The sequence below is a fragment of the Hypanus sabinus genome, chromosome 3 (assembly GCF_030144855.1).
Source record: "Hypanus sabinus isolate sHypSab1 chromosome 3, sHypSab1.hap1, whole genome shotgun sequence".
NCBI classification, from domain to species: domain Eukaryota; kingdom Metazoa; phylum Chordata; class Chondrichthyes; order Myliobatiformes; family Dasyatidae; genus Hypanus; species Hypanus sabinus.
Window position 1 is genome coordinate 132478591 of NC_082708.1, and position 21511 is coordinate 132500101.

Genomic DNA, 21511 nt, shown 5'->3' on the forward strand with positions numbered 1-21511 from the left:
TTCAGCATCATTTTCTATCGGCCCTATATCTACTCTCACCTGTCTTTTACTCTTTGTGTACTTGAAAAGGCTTTTAGTATCCTCGTTGATATTATTTGCTAGCTTCTTTTCATAGTTCATCTTTTCCCTCTTAATGACCTTCTTAGTTTCCTTTTGTAAGCTTTTTAAAACTTCTCAATCCTCTGTCTTCCCACTAATTTTTGCATCCTTGTATGCCCTCTGCTTTGCTTTTACTTTGGCTTTGACTTCTCTTGTCAGCCATGGTTGCATCCTTTTTCCATTTGAAAATTTCTTCTTCTTTGGAATATATCTGTCTTGCACCTTCCTCACTTCTCGCATTAACTCCAGCCACTGCTGCTCTGCCATCCTTCCCACTAGTGTTCCTTTCCAGTCAACCTTGGCCAGTTCCTCTCTCATGCCACTGTAATTTCCTTTACTCCACTGAAATACCAACACATCAGATTTTGGCTTCTCTTTCTCAAATTTCACAGTGAACTCAATCATGTTGTGATCACTGCCTCCTAAGGGTTCCTTCACTTCCAGCTCTCTATTCACCTCTGGTTCATTACACAATACCCAATCCAGTACAGCCGATCCCCTAGTGGGCTCAGCAACAAGCTGTTCTAAAAAGCCATCTCATAGACATTCTACAAATTCTCTCTCTTGAGATCCTGTGCCGATCTGATTTTCCTAATCCACTCGCATGTTAAAATCCCCTACAATTATCATAACACTGCCCTTCTGGCAAACCTTTTCTACTTCCTGTTGTAATTTGTAGTCCACATCACTGCAGCTGTTTGGAGGCCTGTCGATAACTGCCATCAGGGTCCTTTTACTCCTGAGATTTCTTAGCTCAACCCATAAAGATTCTGTACCTTCCAATACAATGTCATCTCTTTCTAATGATTTAATATAATTTCTTACCATTAAAGCCACACCACCCCTTTTACCTACCTGCCTATCCTTCCGAAACACTGTGTATCCTTGGATGTTCAGCTCCCAGAGACATGCATCCTTTAGCCACGTCTCAGTGATGGCCACAATATCATACTTGCCAATCTGTAACTGTACAACAAGATCATCCACCTTATTCCTTATGCTGCGTGCATTTAAGTATAACACCTTAAGTCCAGTATTTGGTACTCCAAATTCTGACCCCCATGCTGTAACAGCATCGCACTAACCGCAACACTACCATGGCGCTCCGTGGCATCAGCAATATCAACAATCTGTGGTAATGTAGTAAACTGTATCAGCAAATTTGCTGATGAGACCATGATTACAGGCGTAGTGGACAGCAAGGAAACTATCAAAGCTTGCAGCAGGATCTGGCCCAGCTGGGAAAATGGGCTAAAAAATTAATGCTCATAGGTCTGAGGTTTTGCACTTTGGGAATACAATCCAGGGTAGGACTTGCATGGTGAGTGGTAGGGCACTGAGGAGTAAAGTAGAACAGATGGATCTAAGAATACAAATCTGTCATTCCTTAAAAGTAGCATTAAAGGGAGATGGGGTTGTGAAGAGAGCTTTTGGCACATTGGGATGTTATATTGAAGTTGTTTAAGACAATGGTGAGGGCTAACTTGAAGCATTGTTCTAGCTACCTACCTACAGGAAAGTATCAATAAGATTGAAGGAGTGCAGATAAAATTTACAATGATATTGCCAAGACTTGAAGGCCTGAGTGTAGGGAAAGGATGAATAGGTTAGGACTTTATTCATTCAAGCATAGCATAAGGGGAAATTTCATAGAGGTATCCAAAATTATGAGAGGTATTGATAGGATAAATGTAAGCAAGCTTTTTCCACTGAGGTTAGGTGAGACTGGACCTAGAGGTAATTGGTTAAGGGGAACATGAGGGTGAGTTTCTTTATTCAGAGAGTGGTGAGAGTTCGGAATGAACTGCCAGCGGAAGTGGTGGATGTGGGTTCCATTTCACATTTAAGAAAAATTTGGATGGGAACAGGGATGGAAGGTGAATGGAGGGCAATGGTCTGGGTGCAGATCCATGGGACTAGACAGATTAATAGTATGGCATGGGTTATTTGGGCCAAAGGGTCTATTTCTGTGCTATAGTGTCAGAAATCTAAATAGAGTTTAACAAATTTATCAGTGTTCTTTGGGGATGTAACATGAAAGACATATAAAGGAGATTTGAGTTTCATTTTCCAGAAGGTGTTCCCGTATAAAAGATTACTCACTGAGGCAAGAGCTTTTAGCACTGTAGGTAATATATTAGCAGGGGTGGAGGATTTGCTAAGTAAAGGAGGTCGGAATTAGTGAATTGGTTTCAGGTTGATGAGCATCCCAGAGATCAGATGGCAGAAGCTTAACTGTTTCCAGTCTACATTAGTGATGCAGCAATGAGGATAATTTAACCAAATTTGTTGCAGGTAGAAAAGAAACAGGAAAACTGTTGTGAGGAGGACATAAGGAGTCTACAAAGGGATACGAGGAGGTTAAGTAAGAGGACAAAGATGTGGGGAAATAATGAGAATATCTGCTTTGCCTAACTCCGCCATGGACAATCCCAAGCCTGGCTGCAAGAAGTGAAGGCTTGGGCATGGGGCTAGCAACCCCATCCCATAAAAACCTAGACCCACATAAATGCCAATAGAAGCTCTTAAAAACCTCATTGCTGGGAGAAGAAGGATCTTTGCCTCGAAGATGTATGAAGTCGTGCGGTGACAGCAGAAGCCAAAGGGACAGTCAACTTAAGGTGCAGGACAGAGAACTCTGCGAGCTGCTATTGGCAGCCTGTGCCCCCAGTAGGGGTACTACTTTTCCTGGGAAAATGGAGAGAGACTACAGAATTCTGTGGTAGAGGTGTGTCTAAGGGTTCTCAGATACATAAAGTAGAAAGTTAGTTTATAGGTACAGTAAGCAATCAGGATAGCAAATGGAATGTTGGTCTTTATTGCAATGGAAGCTGAGGACAAAAGGAGGTAAAACTTATACAATACAATGGTGGAAACATACCTGGAATACTGCATACAGTTTTTATAAGTTTTCCTTCTGTAAGGAGGGATATACTTGCATTGAAGGCAGCTCAGATAAGTTCACTGGGTTGGTTTGTGGAATGACAGAATTATCTTCTTAGGAAAAGTTCAGCATGTTGAGAAAAAATGGTAGATGAGAGGGGTTGTTTCCTCTTGGGCAATCAAAGGATAGGGAACAACACACACAAAATGTTGGTGGAACACAGCAGGCCAGGCAGCATCTATAGGGAAAAGCACTGTCGATGTTTCAGGCCGAGACCCTTCATCAGGACTAACTGAAAGGAAAGATACTAAGAGATTTGAAAGTAGGAGGGGGAGGGGGAAATCCGAAATGATAGGAGAAGACCAGAGGGGGTGGGATGAAGCTAAGAGCTGGAAAGGTGATTGGCAAAAGTGATACAGAGCTGGAGAAGGGAAATGATCATGGGACCAGAGGCCTCAGGAGAAAGAAAGGGGGCGGGGAGCACCAGAGGGAGATGGAGAACAGGCAGAGTGTTGGGCAGAGAGAAAAAAACAAACAATTAAATATGTCAGTGATGGGATAAGAAGGGGAGGAGGGGCATTAACGGAAGCTAGAGAAGTCAATGTTCATGCCATCAGGTTGGAGGCTACCCAGCCAGTATATATGGTGTTGTTCCTCCAACCTGAGTGTGGCTTCATTTTAACAGTAGAGGAGGCCAAGGATAGACATATCAGAATGGGAATGGGATGTGAAATTAAAATGTGTGGCCACTGGGAGATCCTGCTTTCTCTGGCGGACAGAGCGTGGGTGTTCAGCGAAACGGTGTCCCAGTCTGCGTCAGGTCTCACCAATATATAAAAGGCCACACCGGGAGCACCGGACGCAGTATACCACACCAGCCAACTCAAAGGTGAAGTGTCGCCTCACCTGAATGGACTGTCTGGGGCCCTGAATGGTGGTGAGGGAGGAAGTGTAAGGGCAGGTGTAGCACTTGTTCCGTTTACAAGGATAAGTGCCAGGAGGGAGATCAGTGGGAAGGGATGAGGGGGAAGAGTGGACAAGGAAGTTACATAGGGAGCGATCCCTGCAGAAAGCAGAAGGGGGGGGGCGGAGGGAAAGATGTGCTTGGTAGTGGGATCCCGTTGGAGGTGGCGGGAGTTATGGAGAATTCTATGTTGGACCTGGAGACTGGTGGGGTGGTAGATGAGGACAAGGGGAACCCTATCCCGAGTGGGGTGCGGGCAGATGGGGTGAGGGCAGATGTACGGGAAATGGGAGAAATGCGTTTGAAAGCAGAGTTGATGATAGAAGAAGGGAAGCCCCTTTGTTTAAAAAAAGAAGACATCTCCTTTGTCCTGGAAGGAAAGGCCTCATCCTGAGAGCAGATGCGGTGGAGACGGAGGAATTGTGAGAAGGGGATGGCATTTTTGCAAGAAACAGGGATAGGGAACATTAGTTCAAAATAAAGGCAGTCTATTTATAATGGGGATGTGGAGGAATTTCTCCTGCCTGAGGGTCATAAGTTTTGGAATTCTCTAGAAGGCGGTGGAGGATGATCTGAATAAAGACTTAGTTTAACAAAATCAAACTCTGCAGCAGTTACTTATTACCATTGAGAAACAACAGGGCTAGTGAGAACATTGCAGCCAAGCAGAGAGGAGAAGAGTGCAACTTCTATCACAGCCAATGGACGATGAGGATCCTGGTGTCTGCCAACACATGAGGAAGCTACTGCCAGATTTTAGCAATGGTCTACATTCACCCTGCTTGCAGAATACACATCCACATCTCTCCTTTGCCAGATGTATCGCGCACTCCGATCCACCCAACATGAGCCATCGGGAAAAAGCTCCGCACTGAACTGTAAGGCAATTCATTGCTCAATTTGTGCTAAGTTCCTAGTACAGTAACAGTGTCAGTAACACATCTCCATTGCTTTTAGCTCCAGTTATAATAATGTTTTCTTTTCCTGCGTTTGCATCTTATAGTTAAGCGAGATACCAAAGTACTGTACATATGTAGTTAATCTGCTGAGAGAGGGAAAAAAATAGATTTAGTTTTAGGAAATAAACCTAACAGACTGGCTTCCTCAGTGCCCATGAAGAATGGGCTTCAGCTAAGCCACCCATGCATCATTGTCATTCTTCACTCATAAGGATGTCCAGGAGGCCCCTTATTCACGGGATTATGTTCTCTACTGTCTGTCAGCAGCAGGTTGGCAATGTTATAAAATACTTTCAGACAGGGGTATCCTCCTTAGGAGAGCAATTAAAATTATACAATATTCAACACTGAGATAATTAAACCAATTTGCAAAATGTTCAAATAAAACCTGTTAAAATTTATGCATTATTAAATTCAGATTCATTTACATCTGCCAATTGCAGTTTTCTTAAAATAATTTGCATCCACTTAAAACTTATGTGTTCAAAATTAAAATGATTGAAATCAATTGGGTCAATGTAATTGACTAACTAGAAGTGCAAATTGCTTATATTTGAATCACTTTGCATAAAACTTATGTATTAGGTCAATCAGATACATCAGCCCTTGTAGCAAATTTTGCAGAAAATGAAGTTTTTTTCTTTCTTTTACATCATCACCAGAAAATTATGTGGCTAAACCTCTCTTTAAACTATTTTTAATAGACTTGAGGCTTGGTTGCCTCTGCAGATAAAATGGGAAATTTGGTACCCAGTGGTAAGAGAATGAGTTTAGGTAAAACATGATGCTTAACTTCCAAAAGTCATAGCTGCAATTTGGAAATACAGTGTGGTTTCAAACAAATTTTGAGAGCAATTTGAACAATTTTTAAAGACATATTTTTGTTTCTCACTTAATGATTTTGAAAACTTGGCAACAGATCAGGCACAGCTGGTTCCTGATGTGAATGAATAATGTGCTGCATATCATTCCTGTCTTCATACACATTTTAATCACATTGGGCAGCATATAAAAGATACAAGAAATAGGAAGAAGCTTGGACAATTGGCCCTCCAGGCTTTTCTCTCATCAGTAAGATCATCTTCTACTTCGTTCACTTTCCAGCCCAGTCCCATGCAGCTTTATTCTTGTTCTCACACATAACACCCAACTCAGATATCCAGAGACTCGTATGCCTCAATTCATGGGAACTTTATCTATTTTAACTTTTTTGGGTGCTGCTGTTAAGAGATACCTACTTAAAACTAATTATCCACAGTAGCCTAGTGTCTAGAGGGCAAAAAGAAATTTGAGAACAGCAATTCTAGCTGTCTTATAGGACACCATTACTCAGGCACCACTTAAACTGTGCGCCACTGCACAACACACACACACACAGATTTTATAAACACATACCCCACAGCACCTTCAGGCTACAGCTATTACTTGGTCTTGAAGGACGATTAAAAAAATGGGTTGAAGCCTCCCCCTGCAACTCGACATTTACAAAAGGAAAATTTCCATTGTTTTAGTGGTCCTTGGGTGGGGAATACCAATCCAGGGATCACATTTCACTGGGAAAATGTCCTCACACCTAAGGAACTGGTTACATTTTCCACCACCCACAGACAGCTAGAACAATGATAGGTATATGAAAAACTGCCCTGCACCATGTCACAGTGACAGATATAAAAGTGACTTTGCGTTGTACTGCAGACGTGACAGAGCAGCTGACAAACACTACAACTCCATCTTTTCATTCCGTACCTACAAGGAACAGCCAAGGGTCAAATAAATGTAGTGATTAAACACATTCAAAAACCAAAGGAGTCTAAGGCTTTGCATGCTGGGAAAGGCAGAGAATAGATTAAAAGGTACTTTGACAAGTAAATTCAGACGTTTGAGTACCATCCAGATGTAGTTATAAGACGTAGGAACAGAGCTAGGCCATTCAGCTCGAGACTACTCTGCCATTCTATCATGGCTGACTTATCCCTCTCAGCCCCGTTTTCCTGCCTTCTCCTTGTAACCTTTGACACCCTGATTAATCAAGAACTGATCAACGTCCACTTTAAATATAGCCAATGACTTGGCCTCCATAGCTGTCTGTGGCAATGAATTCTTTTGATTCACTAGCCTCTGGCTAAAGAAATTCCTCCTCATCTCTATTTTGAGGCTGTGCCTTCTGATCCTAGATGTCTCCCACTGTAAAAAACACCCTCTCCACATCCACTTTATCTAGGCCATTCAATATTCATCAGAATTCAATGAGATCCTATCCCCTATTCTTCTAAACCCCAGCAATGACAGGCCCAGAGTCATCAAATGCTCTTCATATGCAAACCCTTTCATTCACGGAATAATTCTCATGAACCTATTCTGGACCCTCTCCAATACCAGCACATCTTTTCTCAGGACCCATAGCTGCTGATAATGTTCTAAGTGTGGTCTGACCAATGCTGTATAAAGCCTCTCAAAATGAATGCTAACATTGCTTTTGCCTTTGTTACCACTGACTCAACTTGCAAATTGACCTTTAAGGAATCCTGCACGAGGACTCCCAAGTCTCTTTATAACTCTGACTTTTAAATTTTCTCCCCATTTAGAAAATAGTCTATGTTTTTATTCCATCAACCAAAGTGCATGACTATATTCACTATAATCCATCTGCCAATTACACGCTCGTTCTCCCAATCTGTCCAAGTCCTTCTGCGGACTTCCTACTTCCTCAGCAGCCTTCTTCATAATATCTGCAAACTTGGCCATAAAGTCATTAATTCCATCACCCAAATCATTGACATCTAACATAAGAAGAAGCAGCCCTAAGAGGTCACCAACTGGTCACCAACAACCAACCAGATAAGACCCCCTTTATTCTCACTCTTTGACCCCTGCCAGTTGGCCTATTTTCTATCCATGCTGGTATCTTTCCTGTAACATCATGGGCTCTTATCTTGTTATGATACTGATTTTCCTAAGATAGAAGGGCCCCTCCCTCATTGTGAATAGAACTATACCTGGTTTAGATCCAAAATTAAAAGTGAAAGAAATGAATGGTACCAACTGAAGACCAGTAAATAATATATTTTTTCAGCTGTGGTCAACTACAATAGCAAGATGATTCCATTCAGCTTGTCAGAATGAACCATACTCATTAACTTTCATCACAAAACAAGGATTCCCCTCAATGATGCTTCTATATTTAACCCTAAGAGAACTGAGGAGAGATGTGCTCTGACTATTCAAATGTATGTACCTCTGCTTCATTGCGACATCAGACATTCATGAAAACTGGCCTGTTGTTTCAACCAGGGCTCTGAGTCATCAGCTTATGAAAATGAACATAGATGGAGCCCAAATAATGCAAAATATATACACACTATGTGGCCACTTTAAAAGGTACACCTCTACACCTCATTAATTTGAATATATAATTAAGCAATCATACGCTAGCAACTCAATGCATAAATATGGTCAAGTGGTCCAGTTGTTGTTCAGACCAAATATCAGAATGGGGGAAGAAATGTGATATATTGTAAGTGACTTTGACTGTGGAATGATTGTTGGTGCCAAACAGGTGGTTTGAATATCTCAAAACTCCAGGATTTTAACACACAACTGTCTCTAGCGTTTACAGGGATGGTGTGAAAAACATAAAACATCCCGTGAATGGCAGTTCTTTGAGCGAAGAAACCTTGTTGATGAGAGAGTTTACAGGGGATTGGCATACTGGTTCAAGCTGGGAGGAAGATAACAGTAACTCAAATTACCATGTCTTTCAATAGTGGTGTGCAGAAGAGCATCTCTGCGTGCACAACACATCGAACCTTGAAGTGGATGGAGTTACAGCAGCAGAAGACCTTGAGGTGCAGGAGATATCTAATAAAGTGGCCACTGGGTGTATATCTGCAAATAAGAAAATATTGTCACCCTCAGTGCCTGAAGCATCTGATTAAGATGAACCAACAAAATTAGTATGCAGGAAAAGAATTTTGGAAATTAATGTTGGCAATGGTGGTCAAAACCTAGTTTGAGCATGCTCTTGCTAATATTCCAGAGTTTGCCTTGATCCTAATAAACCTGGTGTAGCTACCGATGGTCTCTGTTCAAGGGTTCATATGCATTAGTAATTACATTAGAAATGCATAATCAGAAGTTAATTGGGAGATCATGTTTTCAAGGGATTTTAGTTACAATATATTAAAATGCTGGAAATTAGGTTGAAAATTAACTAAGAATCCTAATCAATTTTTAATATTCTCAATTCAGTGTATTCTTGTTTATTATTTAAAAGCAGAAATTGTGAAAGCACCATCAAAGATCCTAAAAGAAAGAACAATTGAGTTGCATTTTTAACTTAAGTTGTCTTCAACTAGAGATTATTAAAAAGATGTCTTTCAGCTGGATCTCCCAAAAGCTGGAAATCAGAGAAAATAGAGCAAAGTGCAAAATCTGGAGCAGTGTCAAAAAGAGGGCTCCTACATGCTAATAAACTAAGACTGATATAAAAGATAAAGTTAATTAAACTGCTTTGACAGTGTCTGGGGAAAGTGTCCCAAACGAGATATGGTATGGTGAGCTGAGCAAGCCCAAAGTAGGGGAAAGATGTGTGGAAGTCATGTGCCAGTCTGCTCATCGAGGAATCACCGTTTGGGTAATTATAAATGATTGCTCCACTGGCAAATTTAGTCGTATGAAACCACTGGGACACTACTCAAAATCAATAAAATATTCTTAAGGTGATGCATAATAGAACAGTGATTGAGCACCTATGAGATAGAATTAATATTGCCCTTAACCTATTAGCCTAATCTGTTCAAGAAGACAGCTAAAGGGAAGAGACTTGTTTTCTCCCTTGAGGCTATCACTAAGCACTGCAACCACACACATGGTCACTAACCTGTCCTATATCAGTTACACATGACATCTTTATGTCTTACACGATTGTATTGTGATAATTATGGTAATTATTGTTTTTCCTTAAGTATCTGTAAATTCTGTAAATCTTTTTAAAGGATAGAGTAAGATACAATCGATGATACACACCAGGGCTCAAATGAATCCAGTTACTGAAAAGTATACTGTGAATTAAGATGTTTAGGAAAGAAATTTTAAGACAGTGAGCACACCAGATTCTTCAAACAAATTAAAACTTGAGTTAAAGATAGTTTATTGTGTTCAAGTAGCTGTTTAAACATGTTTAATTCATCAATAATATTAACCTTAACTGGATCAAATCCTAATTTCACTATGAAAAGTTATGTCCTAATCAATCAGACAGTAATGGACTGTCATCCCAACATTGCATAGGCAGGTTTATGATGCAAAGGTTCAAATGAATCTTTTTTTTAAAAAAAGAAAGTCACCTGCCTACTCTCAGAATGGAGAATAAATTTCTGATGCACGTCAGGAAATTGTGTACATTTCACTCGAGTTGAAGGAAATAAAAATATTGGCTAGAATGTGCAGTTTCTCCATGTGCGCTTTATGCAGGTGTCAACATGGAAAATCTCCATTTTCCAGACTAAGTAACTTTTTACGTGTAAGTCTTGAACACAATAAACTATCTTTAACTCAAGTTTTAATTTGTTTGAAGAATCTGGTGTGCTTACTGTCTTAAAATTTCTTTCCTAAATGGTGTCAAGTTAGGAAAAGGGGAAGTATAACGAGATCTAGGTGTTCTTGTACATCAGTCAATGAAAGCAAGCATGCAGGTACAGCAGGCAGTGAAGAAAGCTAATGGCATGCTGGCCTTTATAACAAGAGGAATTGAGTTTTGGAGTAGAGGTCCTTCTGCAGCTGTACAGGGCCCTGGTGAGACCCCACCTGGAGTATTGTGTGCAGTTTTGGTCTCCAAATTTGAGGAAGGACATTCTTGCAGCGTAGGTTCACAAGGTTAATTCCCAGAATGGCGGGACTGTCATATGTTGAAAGATTGGAGCGACTGGGCTTGTATACACTGGAATTTAGAAGGATGAGAGGGGATCTGATTGAAACATATAAGATTATTAAGGGATTGGACACGCTGGAGGCAGGAAGCATGTTCCCACTGATGGGTGAGTCCAGAACTAGAGGCCACAGTTAAGAATAAGGGGTAGGCCATTTAGAACAGAATGCAGAAGAACTTTTTCACCCAGAGTGGTGGATATGTGGAATGCTCTGCCCCAGAAGGCAGTGGAGGCCAAGTCTCTGGATGCATTCAAGAGAGAGTTAGATAGAGCTCTTATAGATAGCGGAGTCAAGGGATATGGGGAGAGGCCAGGAACGGGGTACTGATTGTGTATGATCAGCCATGATCACAGTGAATGGCGGTGCTGGCTAGAAGGGCCGAATGTCTATTGTCTATGTGCATACTTAATCTCAGCCTGTTTTCACATCCTACAATCTATTCTCCCCCCATAAGTATAAATTATATCTTACAGAGTGTTGAAAGAAAATACTTAAGGGAATTTGTTAGATACTATTTAAATAATTTCCTGCATTCCTTTACTTTTGATTTAGTTCTATTTAAAAAAAAATGCATCAAATTCATCTGGAAACAGTCCAAACATTTTTTTCATTAGCAATAGTAATGTGTGTCCTGGAAAAGTCTGTTAAATGCCCAGTTATTGTGAACCAAGTTAGCTATCTAATTTGAATTTAAGAGAGACACCATAGCCCTATAACTTAAAAAATTAGCTCCAATTTTAATATGATAAGTACAAACAGCACAGTAGAATCATAGGTATTACCTCACTTTACACAAAGGAGGCCATCTTAAAAATGTCATGCATCTTCTGATTAGCATATGCAATGTTAAAATAGTTAATTTTCTAAATGTTAACATTATATTGCACGTTTTCTTAATCTAGGTTATATGTTGCACTCAAGTCAAGTTAAAGCTAGAGGTAACAGGAACATAAATTATTTTGATTCTGGGGCTCCAGTACTCTACATGCTCTACAAAAACAAAAACAATAAACTGTTGATGCTGGATACCTTAAAACAGCAAATGCTGGAAATGCTTAGGTAAAAAATAATTTTCTCAATCAGGTACCACCTGACCTGCTGAGTATTTCAAACAAGATACTCCATGTATTGTAATAATCAGGTTAATTTATGGATTCTTAACATTTAAATGTTAAAGATCATGTTTCAACATCTTTCTAACAAGGGCCAACCAGCTTGATGAGACTTGGATAATTTCTCAGAGGTCAATTTAGAAATAATACCCAAAAAAAAATAATGTCAGGCAGGTTTTACTGGTTGTAACAGCCAAGAAAATGATGTGGACTATGATGTTGTACAGAATACAAACATACTATAAATGCCAGTCTCATTTTCGTTTGCCTTTTGTATCTGTTGTTTGGAAAACGCTAGAAGCTGACATAAGGTTTTCTATGTACTGTCCAAGAACTTGATTTTCAGATTTCAGTTTCAGATTCTCTTCTTTCACAGCATCCACACGTGCAGACAGCTCTGAGAAAGCAAAAGAGAAATATTAAGGCTTAACAGCTGTCTGGAATATAAAAACAGTAAATTGTGGAACTGCTCTGCAGTATTTTAAAGTGGTACGAAATAAACTTTACCAATTCCACCCAGACAAATACTGCTGACTACAAGCAAAGGCAATTAATTATTGTTTACATTTCAGCTAGATTGAGAGGCAGGAATAAAATGAAAGCAACACTAAAGGTTCTCTTTCCAAAAATGGCTTCTCCTTACATGTCGTTCCTCCACTGAGATTTCAGCCAATGGTAGGTATTGTGACACAGAAGGACAAGGATTGACAGCAAAGCTTTCTGAAGCTGGCAAGACAGAAGTTTGCTGTTTGGGCCACCACGTACATGCTGATACTAATCACATTTCCCAGCATTTGGTCCATGGTCTTCTGTGCCTTAGCAACTCTAGTTTTCATTTGGTCACTTCTTCGTCCATCACCCCCTCAGGGAATGCATTTCAGATTCAAACCACACCCTGGGGGAAAAGTTCTTTCTCAGATTCCTCTAAACCTCCCATTACCCGAAAACCCCACGCCCTCTAGTTTTAGAAAAGCCTGTAATGGGAGGTAGTAATTTTTCTTACAATTTATCTACAGTTGCAAGAAAATATTTGTGGACCCTTTGCAATTACCTAGTTTTCTGCATCGTTAAGAGCACCAAATTTCTTGGTGTTCACCTGGCAGAGAATCTCACCTGGTCCCTCAACACCAGCTCCACAGCCAAGAAAGCCCAGTAGTATCTCTACTTTCTGCGAAGGCTGAGGAAAGTCCATCTCCCACCCCCCATCCTCATCACATTCTACAGGGGATGTATCGAGAGCATCCTGAGCGGCTGCATCATTGCCTCATTTGGAAATTGCACCACGTCGGATCGCAAGACCCTGCAGCGGATAGTAAGGTCAGCTGAGAAGATCATCGGGGTCTCTCTTCCCACTATTACAGACATTTGCACCACACGCTGCACCCGCAAAGCTAACAGTATTGTGAAGGACCTCACGCACTCCTCACACAAACACTTCTCCCACCTGCCATCTGGGAAAAGGCACCGAAGCATTTGGGCTCTCACGAACAGACTATGAAACAGTTTCTTCCCCCAAGCCATCAGACTCCACAATACTCAGAGTCTAGACTGACATCTACATCATTTATCATTATATTGTAATTTGTCCTCTACTGTGCCTATTGTCTTGTTTATTAATTATTGTACTGGCCTGCACTGTTTTGTGCACTTTATGTAGTCCTGTGCAGATCTGTAGTCTAGTGTAGTTTTTGTGTTGTTTTACATAGTCTAGTGTAGTTTTGTGTTGTTTCATGTAGCACCAGGGTCCTGGAGGAATGTTGTTTCATTTTTACTGTGTATGGTACCAGCAGTTTATGGTTGAAATGACAATAGACTTGACTTGACTAATTACTTATAAAATGTGGTCTGATCTTCAGTTAAGTCACAATAATAGACAAACACAATCTGCCTAAACTAATAACACAAACAATTGTACTTTTCATGTCTTTATTGAACACTTTGTTTAATCACAGTCCAGACTAGAAAATGTAGGTGAACCCTTGTATTTAATAACTTCTTCAGCAGCAATAACCTCCCTCAAGTATTCCCTATAGCTGCTCATCAGTTTTGCACAACAGCAAGGAGGAATTTTAGATCATTCCTACATGCAAAACTGTTTCAGTTCATCAATACTTCTGGGATACTTTGCATGAACAGGTCTTGCCACAGCAACTCAATTGAATTAAGTTCTGGACTCTGACTTGGCAATTCCAAAACACAAATATTTTCTTTTCAAATCATTCTGTTGTTTATTTACTCCTGTTTCGGATCATTGTCTTGTTACATCATTCAACTTCTATTAAGCTTCAGGTGATGGGCCCCTACTCTGACATTCTCCTGTAAAATGTCTTGATACAATTTTGAATTTGTTGTTCCCTCAACGATTGCAATCTGTCCAGGCCCTGAGGCAGCAAAGCAGCCCCAAGCCATGATGCTCCTTCCACCGTGCTTCACAGCTGGGATGAGGTTTTGGTGTTGGTGTGCAGTGCCCTTTTTCCTCCAAACATAGCAATGTGCATTTCTGCCAAAAAGTTCAACTTTTGTCTCATCTGTCCACTGAACACTGTCAGTGTTGTAGACTGTTGTGAACATCCAGGTGGTCTTTTGCAAACTTGAGACATGTAGCAATGTTTTTCTGGCGAGCAGTGGTTTCCTCCGTGGTGTCCTTCCATGAACACCATTCTTGTTCAGTGCTTTTCTTATAGTGTACATACAGAGATTTGAGAACTTGCTAAAGAATTCTGCAGGTCCTTTGCTGTTACCCTTGGGTTCTTTTTCACCTCCTTCAGCATTACACTTTGTGCTCTTGGCGTGATCTTTGCAGGATACCCACCCCTAGGGAGAGTAGCAACAGCATATTTGCAGACAATTTCTCTTACTGTGGATTGATGAACCCTCAGGTCTTTGGATATGCTTTTGTAGATTTTTCCAGCTTCATGCATCAGTAAGGCCCTCTCAAAGTTGTTTTGATTGAGGCATGTTGCACATAAACAGATCTTTCTCGAGAAGAGCAGGCAGTGTGTGTATATTTGTGACTTTGTGTATTTTTGTTGTGATATATAGGGCAAGGCACCTCTACAACCCACACCTCCAATCTCATCTCATTAATGGGAGTACCTGACTCCAAAAGGTTTTGTAGAAGGTATTACCCCAGAGGTTCACATACTTTTTTTGAACCCAAACTGTGATTATTTAAACAGTATACTCCGTATTGATGAGAAGTAAAATTGTTTGTGTATTATTAGCTTAGGCCGATTGTGTTGGTCAATTATTGTGACCTGGATGAAGAACAGACCATGTTTTATGGGTAATTAATGCAGAAAACTAGCTAATCACAAAGGGTTCACAAACTTTTTCCGTGCCCCTCATAACTTTGTATACTTCTATCAGGATCCCCGTCAACCGTCTCTACACCAAGGAAAATAAACACAGCTTGTCCAAACTCTCTCAAAACCAAAATGCTCCATCCTAGACAACATCTTTGTGAACCTCCTCTGCACCTTTTCCAGTGCAATTATGTTCTTCTACAGTGTGGCAACCAGAACTGTATGCATAACTCCAGATGCAACTAATATGTTATAAAGTTGTACCAGTGTATTCTGCCCTTATATTCTATCTCCTGCAAATGAAGACATGCATCCCATATGCCTTCTTCACTACTTTGTCCACTTGTACTGCCACCGTCTGGGATCATTGGACTAGAACAGATTTGAGGGCAGCACGGTAGCATGGTGATTAGTGCAATCGCTTTACACTGCCAGTGATCACAAAGCAGAGTTCAATTCCTCCCACTGTCTTCAAGGAGTTTGTACGTTCTCTCTGTGATCGCAGGGGTTTCTCCCACATTCCAGTTAGGGCAAGTGAGTTTTGGGCATGTGATGCTGTGGACACTTGTGGGTTACTTCCAGCACAATTCTCCGGCTGTATTGGTTGTTGACACAAAATGGTACATTTCACTGTACATTTCGATGTAACTATGACAAATAAAGCTGATCTTTGGAACACAGTTCTCTCTCAATACATTCTAAGACTCTGGCACATACTGGGTTAACCCTATACTATATTTTCCCCAAAATGCAGAACCTCACACGCATCAGGATTAAATTCCATGTGGCACTGCTCTGTTCCCTTTACCAACTGGATCAGTATCATGCCATAGCCTACATCCAGCGACTCACATCTTAGCAATGACACTACAATGTACCTGGTACATTGTACCAGGTACAAACTACCTGGTAACTTACTAATCATACCTCCTATATACATATCGAAATTATTAATGTATAAGTAATTACTGCTACAGTAAGAGTCCTAGTACTGATTTTTTATACTACCCCATCAGTCACAGGTTTCTACCCCAAATGCAACCCTCCACCATCACCCTTCTGTTTCCAAGTCAACTTGCGATCCAATTTGCCAGCTTGCCCTGGATTCCAAGGGCTATAATCTTTTGAACCAGTCTCCAATGTTGTTTCCAAAAAGGTCTTAATGAAGCCCATGCAGATTACTTTAAACTGCAATGCCATCAATAATTGTGTTACACTTCTCTCATCTTTATTTTCTGTCACCATCACCTTTCCCTTCATTCCATCTGAATGTCCTTCCAAAGGTGTTGGGATTGTGGGAGAGGGACAGAAAGTGATAGAAGTTTATGGAGACTGCACACAACTTTATACTTAATATCAGTCCTGATGAAGGGTCACAGACCGAAATGTCGATCATTTATTCCCATCTATAGACGCTGCCTGACCTGCTGAGCTCCTCCAGCACATTGTCTGTATTATTTTATATTCAAGACTCCCACGGATTAAAGGCATGTTCTTTAACCTGTGGCACTTGGAGCAAGAAGGCTGTGAGTGAACGGCTGATTTTTCGGAGCAAAGGGAGTTTTTTTTAACTACTCGGGTTAAAGAGAGGCGAGACTGCGCAGGCGCATGATGTCAGCCAGCACAGCGCGAAAGGTTTAAAAAGACCGCCGTATCCAGCAGGCAGCGTCGGAGTGAACAGCGGAAGTGAAAGGCAGCAGAGTGGTAGTGCTTTGGCTCAACAGGCTGAGGTGGTAATAGGACAAGGTGAGGTAGGTTTAACTATGTTATTTGAGGAAAGGAGGTAGTATGTGTGTGAGGCCAGTTTTCTGTGCTCGGTGTCAGATGTGGGAGGTCCTGGAGTCTCCCAGCCTCCCAGACGGCCATATCTGTACCAGGTGCGTCGAGCTGCAAGTCCTGAGGGACCGAGTTAGGGAACTGGAGATGCAGCTCAATGACTTTCGCCTAGTCAGGGAGAGCGAGGAGGTGACAGAGAGGAGTTATAGGCAGGTGGTCATACTGGGGCCTCGGGAGACAGACAGCTGGGTCACAGTCAGGAGGGGGAAAGGGAAGAGTCAAGTACTAGAGAGTACCCCTGTGGCTGTACCCCTTGACAATAAGTACTCCTGTTTGAGTACTGTTGGAGGGACAGACTACCTGGGGGAAGTGGCAGTGGCCATGCCTCTGGCACAGATTCCAGGCCTGTGGCTCAAAAGGGTAGGGAAAGGAAGAGGAAGGCAGCAGTGATATGGACTCTATAGTTACGGGGTCAGACAGGCAATTCTGTGGACGCAGGAAAGAAACTCAGATGGTAGCTTGTCTCCCAGGTGCCAGGGTCCAGGATGTTTTGGATCGCGTCCAAGATATCCTGCAGTGGGAGGAAGAACAGCCAGAAGTCATGGTACATGGTGATATCAATGACATAGGTAGGAAGAGGGAAGAGGTCCTGAAAAAAGACTACAGGGAGTTCGGAAGGAAGTTGAGAAGCAGATCCGCAAAGGTAGTAATCTCAGGATTACTGCCTGTGCCACGCGACAGTGAGTGGAAGAATAGAATGAGGTGGAGGATAAATGCGTGGCTGAGGGATTGGAGCAGGCAGCAGGGATTCAGATTTCTGGATCATTGGGACCTCTTTTGGGGCAGGAGTGACCAATCCCAGGAGGACCAATAACCTGATGCGGAGGTTTGCTAAGGCTACTGGGGAGAGTTTAAACTAGGATTGTTGGTGGGTGGGAACTGAACTGAAGAGACTGGGGAAGAGGAGGTTGGCTCACAAATAGAGAAAGCTTGTAGACAGTGTGAGAGGGAGGATAGGCAGGTGATAGAGAAGGGACGTGCTCAGACCGAAGGCTTGAGATGTGTCTATTTTAATGCAAGGACTGTTGTGAACAAAGCAGATGAGCTTAGAGTGTGGATCAGTACTTGGAGCTATGATGTGGTGGCCATTACTGACTTGGATGGCTCAGGGACAGGAATGGTTACTTCAAGTGCCAGGCTTTAGATGTTTCAGAAAGGGCAGGGAGGGAGGCAAAAGAGATGGGGGTGTGGCACTGTTGATCAGAGATAGTGTCACAGCTGCAGAAAAGCTGGACACCATGGAGGGATTGTATCAGAGTCTGTGTGGGTGGAGGTTAGGAACAGGAAGGAGTCAATAACTTTACTGGGTGTTTTTTTATAGACCGCCTAATAGTAACAGAGATATTGAGGAGCAGATAGGGAAACAGATCCTGGAAAGGGGTAATAATAACAGAGTTGTTGTGATGGGAGATTTTAATTTCCCAAATATCGATTGGCATCTCCCTAAAGTGAGGGGTTTAGATGGGGTGGAGTTTGTTAGGTGTGTTTAGGAAGGTTTCTTGACACAGTATGTAGATAAGCTTACAAGAGGAGAGGCTGTACTTGATTTGGTATTGGGAAATGAACCTGGTCAGGTGTGAGATCTCTCAGTGGGAGAGCATTTTGGAGATAGTGATCATAATTCTATCTCCTTTACAATAGCATTGGAGAGAGATAGGAACAGACAAGTTAGAAAAGTGTTTAATTGGAGTAAGGGGAATTATGAAGCTATCAGGCAGGAAATTGGAGGCTTAAATTGGAAACAGATGTTCTCAGGGAAAGTACGGAAGAAATGTGGCAAATATTCAGGGATATTTGCATACAGCTCTGAACAGGTACGTTCCAATGAGACGGGGAAGTTGCGGTAGGGTACAGGAACTGTGGTGTACAAAGGCTCTAATAGATCTAGTCAAGAAGAAAAGCTTACAAAAGGTTCAGAGAGCTAGGTAATGTTAGAGATCTAGAAGATTATAAGGCTACTAGGAAGGAGCTTAAGGAAATTAGGAGAGCCAGAAGGGGCCATGAGAAGGCCTTGGCAGGCAGAATTAAGGAAAAGCCCAAGGCATTCTACAAGTGTGAGAAGAGCAAGAGGATAAGATGTGAAAGAATAGGACCTATCAAATGTGACAGTGGGAAAGTTTGTATGGAACCGGAGGAAATAGCAGAGGTATTTAATGAATACTTTACTTCAGTATTCACTATGGAAAAGGATCTTAGTGATTGTAGTGATGACTTGCAGCAGATTGAAAAGCTTGAGCATGTAGACATTAAGAAAGAGGATGTGCTGGAGCTTTTGGAAAGCATCAAGTTGGGTAAGTCACCAGGACTGGATGAGATGTACCCCAGGTTACTGTGGGAGGTGAGGGAAGAGATTGCTGAGCCTCTGGCGATGATCTTTGCATCATCAATGGGGACGGGAGAGGTTCCCGAGGACTGGAGGGTTGCGGATGTTGTTCTTTTATTCAAGAGAGGGAGTAGAGATAGCCCAGGAAATTATAGACCAGTGAGTCTTACCTCAGTGGTTGGTAAGTTGATGGAGAAGATCCTGAGAGGCAGGATTTATGAACATTTGGAGAGGTATAATATGACTAGGGGTAGTCAGCATGGCTTTGTAAAGGTTAGGTCGTGCCTTACGAGCCTGATTGAATTTTTTGAGGATGTGGCTAAACATTGATGAAGGAAGAGCAGTAGATATAGTGTATATGGATTTCAGCAAGGCATTTGATGGGGTACCCCATGCAAGGCTTATTGAGAAAGTAAGGAGACATGGGATCCAAGGGGACATTGCATTGTGGATCCAGAACTGGCTTGCCCACAGAAGGCAAAGAGTGGTTGTAGACGGGTCATATTCTGCATGGAGGTCGGTGACCAGTTGAGTGCCTCAGAGGAGTGTTCTGGGACCCCTACTCTTCGTGATTTTTATAAATGACCTGGCTGAGGAAGTGGAGAGATGCGTTAGTAAGTTTGCTGATGACACAAACATTGGAGGTGTTGTGGATAGTGTAGAGGGCTGTCAGAGGTTACAATGGGACATTGATAGGATGCAAAACTGGACTGAGAAGTGGCAGATAGAGTTCAACCCAGATAAGTGTGAAGTGGTTCATTTTGGTAGGTCAAAAATGATGGCAGAATATAGTATTAATGTAAGACTCTTGGCAGTGTGGAGGATCAGAGGGATCTTGGGGCCTGACTCCACAGGATGCTCAAAGCAGCTGTGCAGGTTGACTCTGTGGTTAAGAAGGCTTATGGTGTATTGGCCTTCATCAATCGTGGAAGTGAATTTAGGAGCCGAGAGATAATATTGCAGCTATATAGGACCCCAGTCAGATCCCACTTGGAGTACTGTGCTCAGTTCTGGTCGCCTCACTACAGGAAGGATGTGGAAACCATAGAAAGGGTGCAGAGGAGATTTACAAGGATGTTGCCTGGATTGGGGAGCATGCCTTATGAGAACAGGTTGAGTGAACTTGGCCTTTTCTCCTTGGATCAAAGGAGGATAAGAGGTGACCTGATAGAGGTGTACAAGATGATGAGAGGCATTGATAGTGTGGATAGTCAGAGGCTTTTTTCCCAGGGCTGAAATGGTTGTCACACGAGGACACAGGTTTAAGGAGCTGGGGAGTAGATACAGAGATGTTTTTTTTTACTCACAGAGTGGTGAGTGCGTGGAATGGGCTGCCAGCAACAGTGGTGGAGGTGTATATGATAGGGTCTTTTAAAAGGCTTTTAGATAGGTACATGGACCTTAGTAAAAGAGGGCTATAAGTAAGCCTCGTAATTTCTAAGGTAGGGACGTGTTCGGCACAACTTTGTGGGCAGAAGGGCCTATATTGTGCTGTAGGTTTTCTATGTTTCTAAAATTAATTTACCTTCTAAAGTATGTTGAAGCTCCAAAACTTGATTAATCAGCCGTGTCTTCTCTTCTAATTCTACTTGACTCTCGGGGTCAATTACTAACATCAAAAGATTACACAACATTACAAATCAAAAATAGAAAGAAGCAAATAAGATTCAAAAAGACTACTGGCAAACACATCCAGTTACTTTAAAGATCAATGTTACCATGTTGTTGTCTTCATTCTTTTCACCACTCTTAATTAGGAAGAGATCTATGGCTAATCGTTAGGATGTTTTCAAGATGAAAGCTAAAACCTTATAATTGCCAAAGCTAGATACAGCTAATTAATGCAAATAGTAGTTGTGACTATAATCATCTGTACAGATGCTGGGATAGTGGGTGGTCTGAAATACAACATTATATAGAGCAAACCCAAATAAAATCCTCAGTAAAATAACTGTTCCGAGGAGAGCAAATCTGAAATTAAATACCATGTTAGGCTGCCTCAAAAATAATTAAAGTTTTCTTCTGAAGTTCACTGGACCAATGATATGCTTCAATTACTCACTGGATTTGAGAACCCCAATAATGTAGCACTTGGTGATAC

The 21511-nt window shown here is 41.7% G+C and overlaps 1 protein-coding gene across 9 annotated transcripts in view; it reads right to left on the reverse strand.

The window, feature by feature from the left end:
• LOC132391675 (short coiled-coil protein-like) overlaps positions 1-21511 on the reverse strand; it is a 48044-nt gene that overhangs the window by 8081 nt on the left and 18452 nt on the right. For 4 of the 9 annotated variants that reach the window (XM_059965165.1, XM_059965166.1, XM_059965171.1 and 1 more), the window contains exons 3-6: positions 20936-21019; positions 17501-17598; positions 17388-17411; positions 955-1065 (exon numbers count right to left, since the gene is read on the reverse strand). In XM_059965165.1, the coding sequence (XP_059821148.1) occupies positions 955-1065; positions 17388-17411; positions 17501-17598; positions 20936-21019 (317 nt within the window). The other 5 variants (XR_009511305.1, XR_009511304.1, XM_059965169.1 and 2 more) reach the window with 5 other exon arrangements.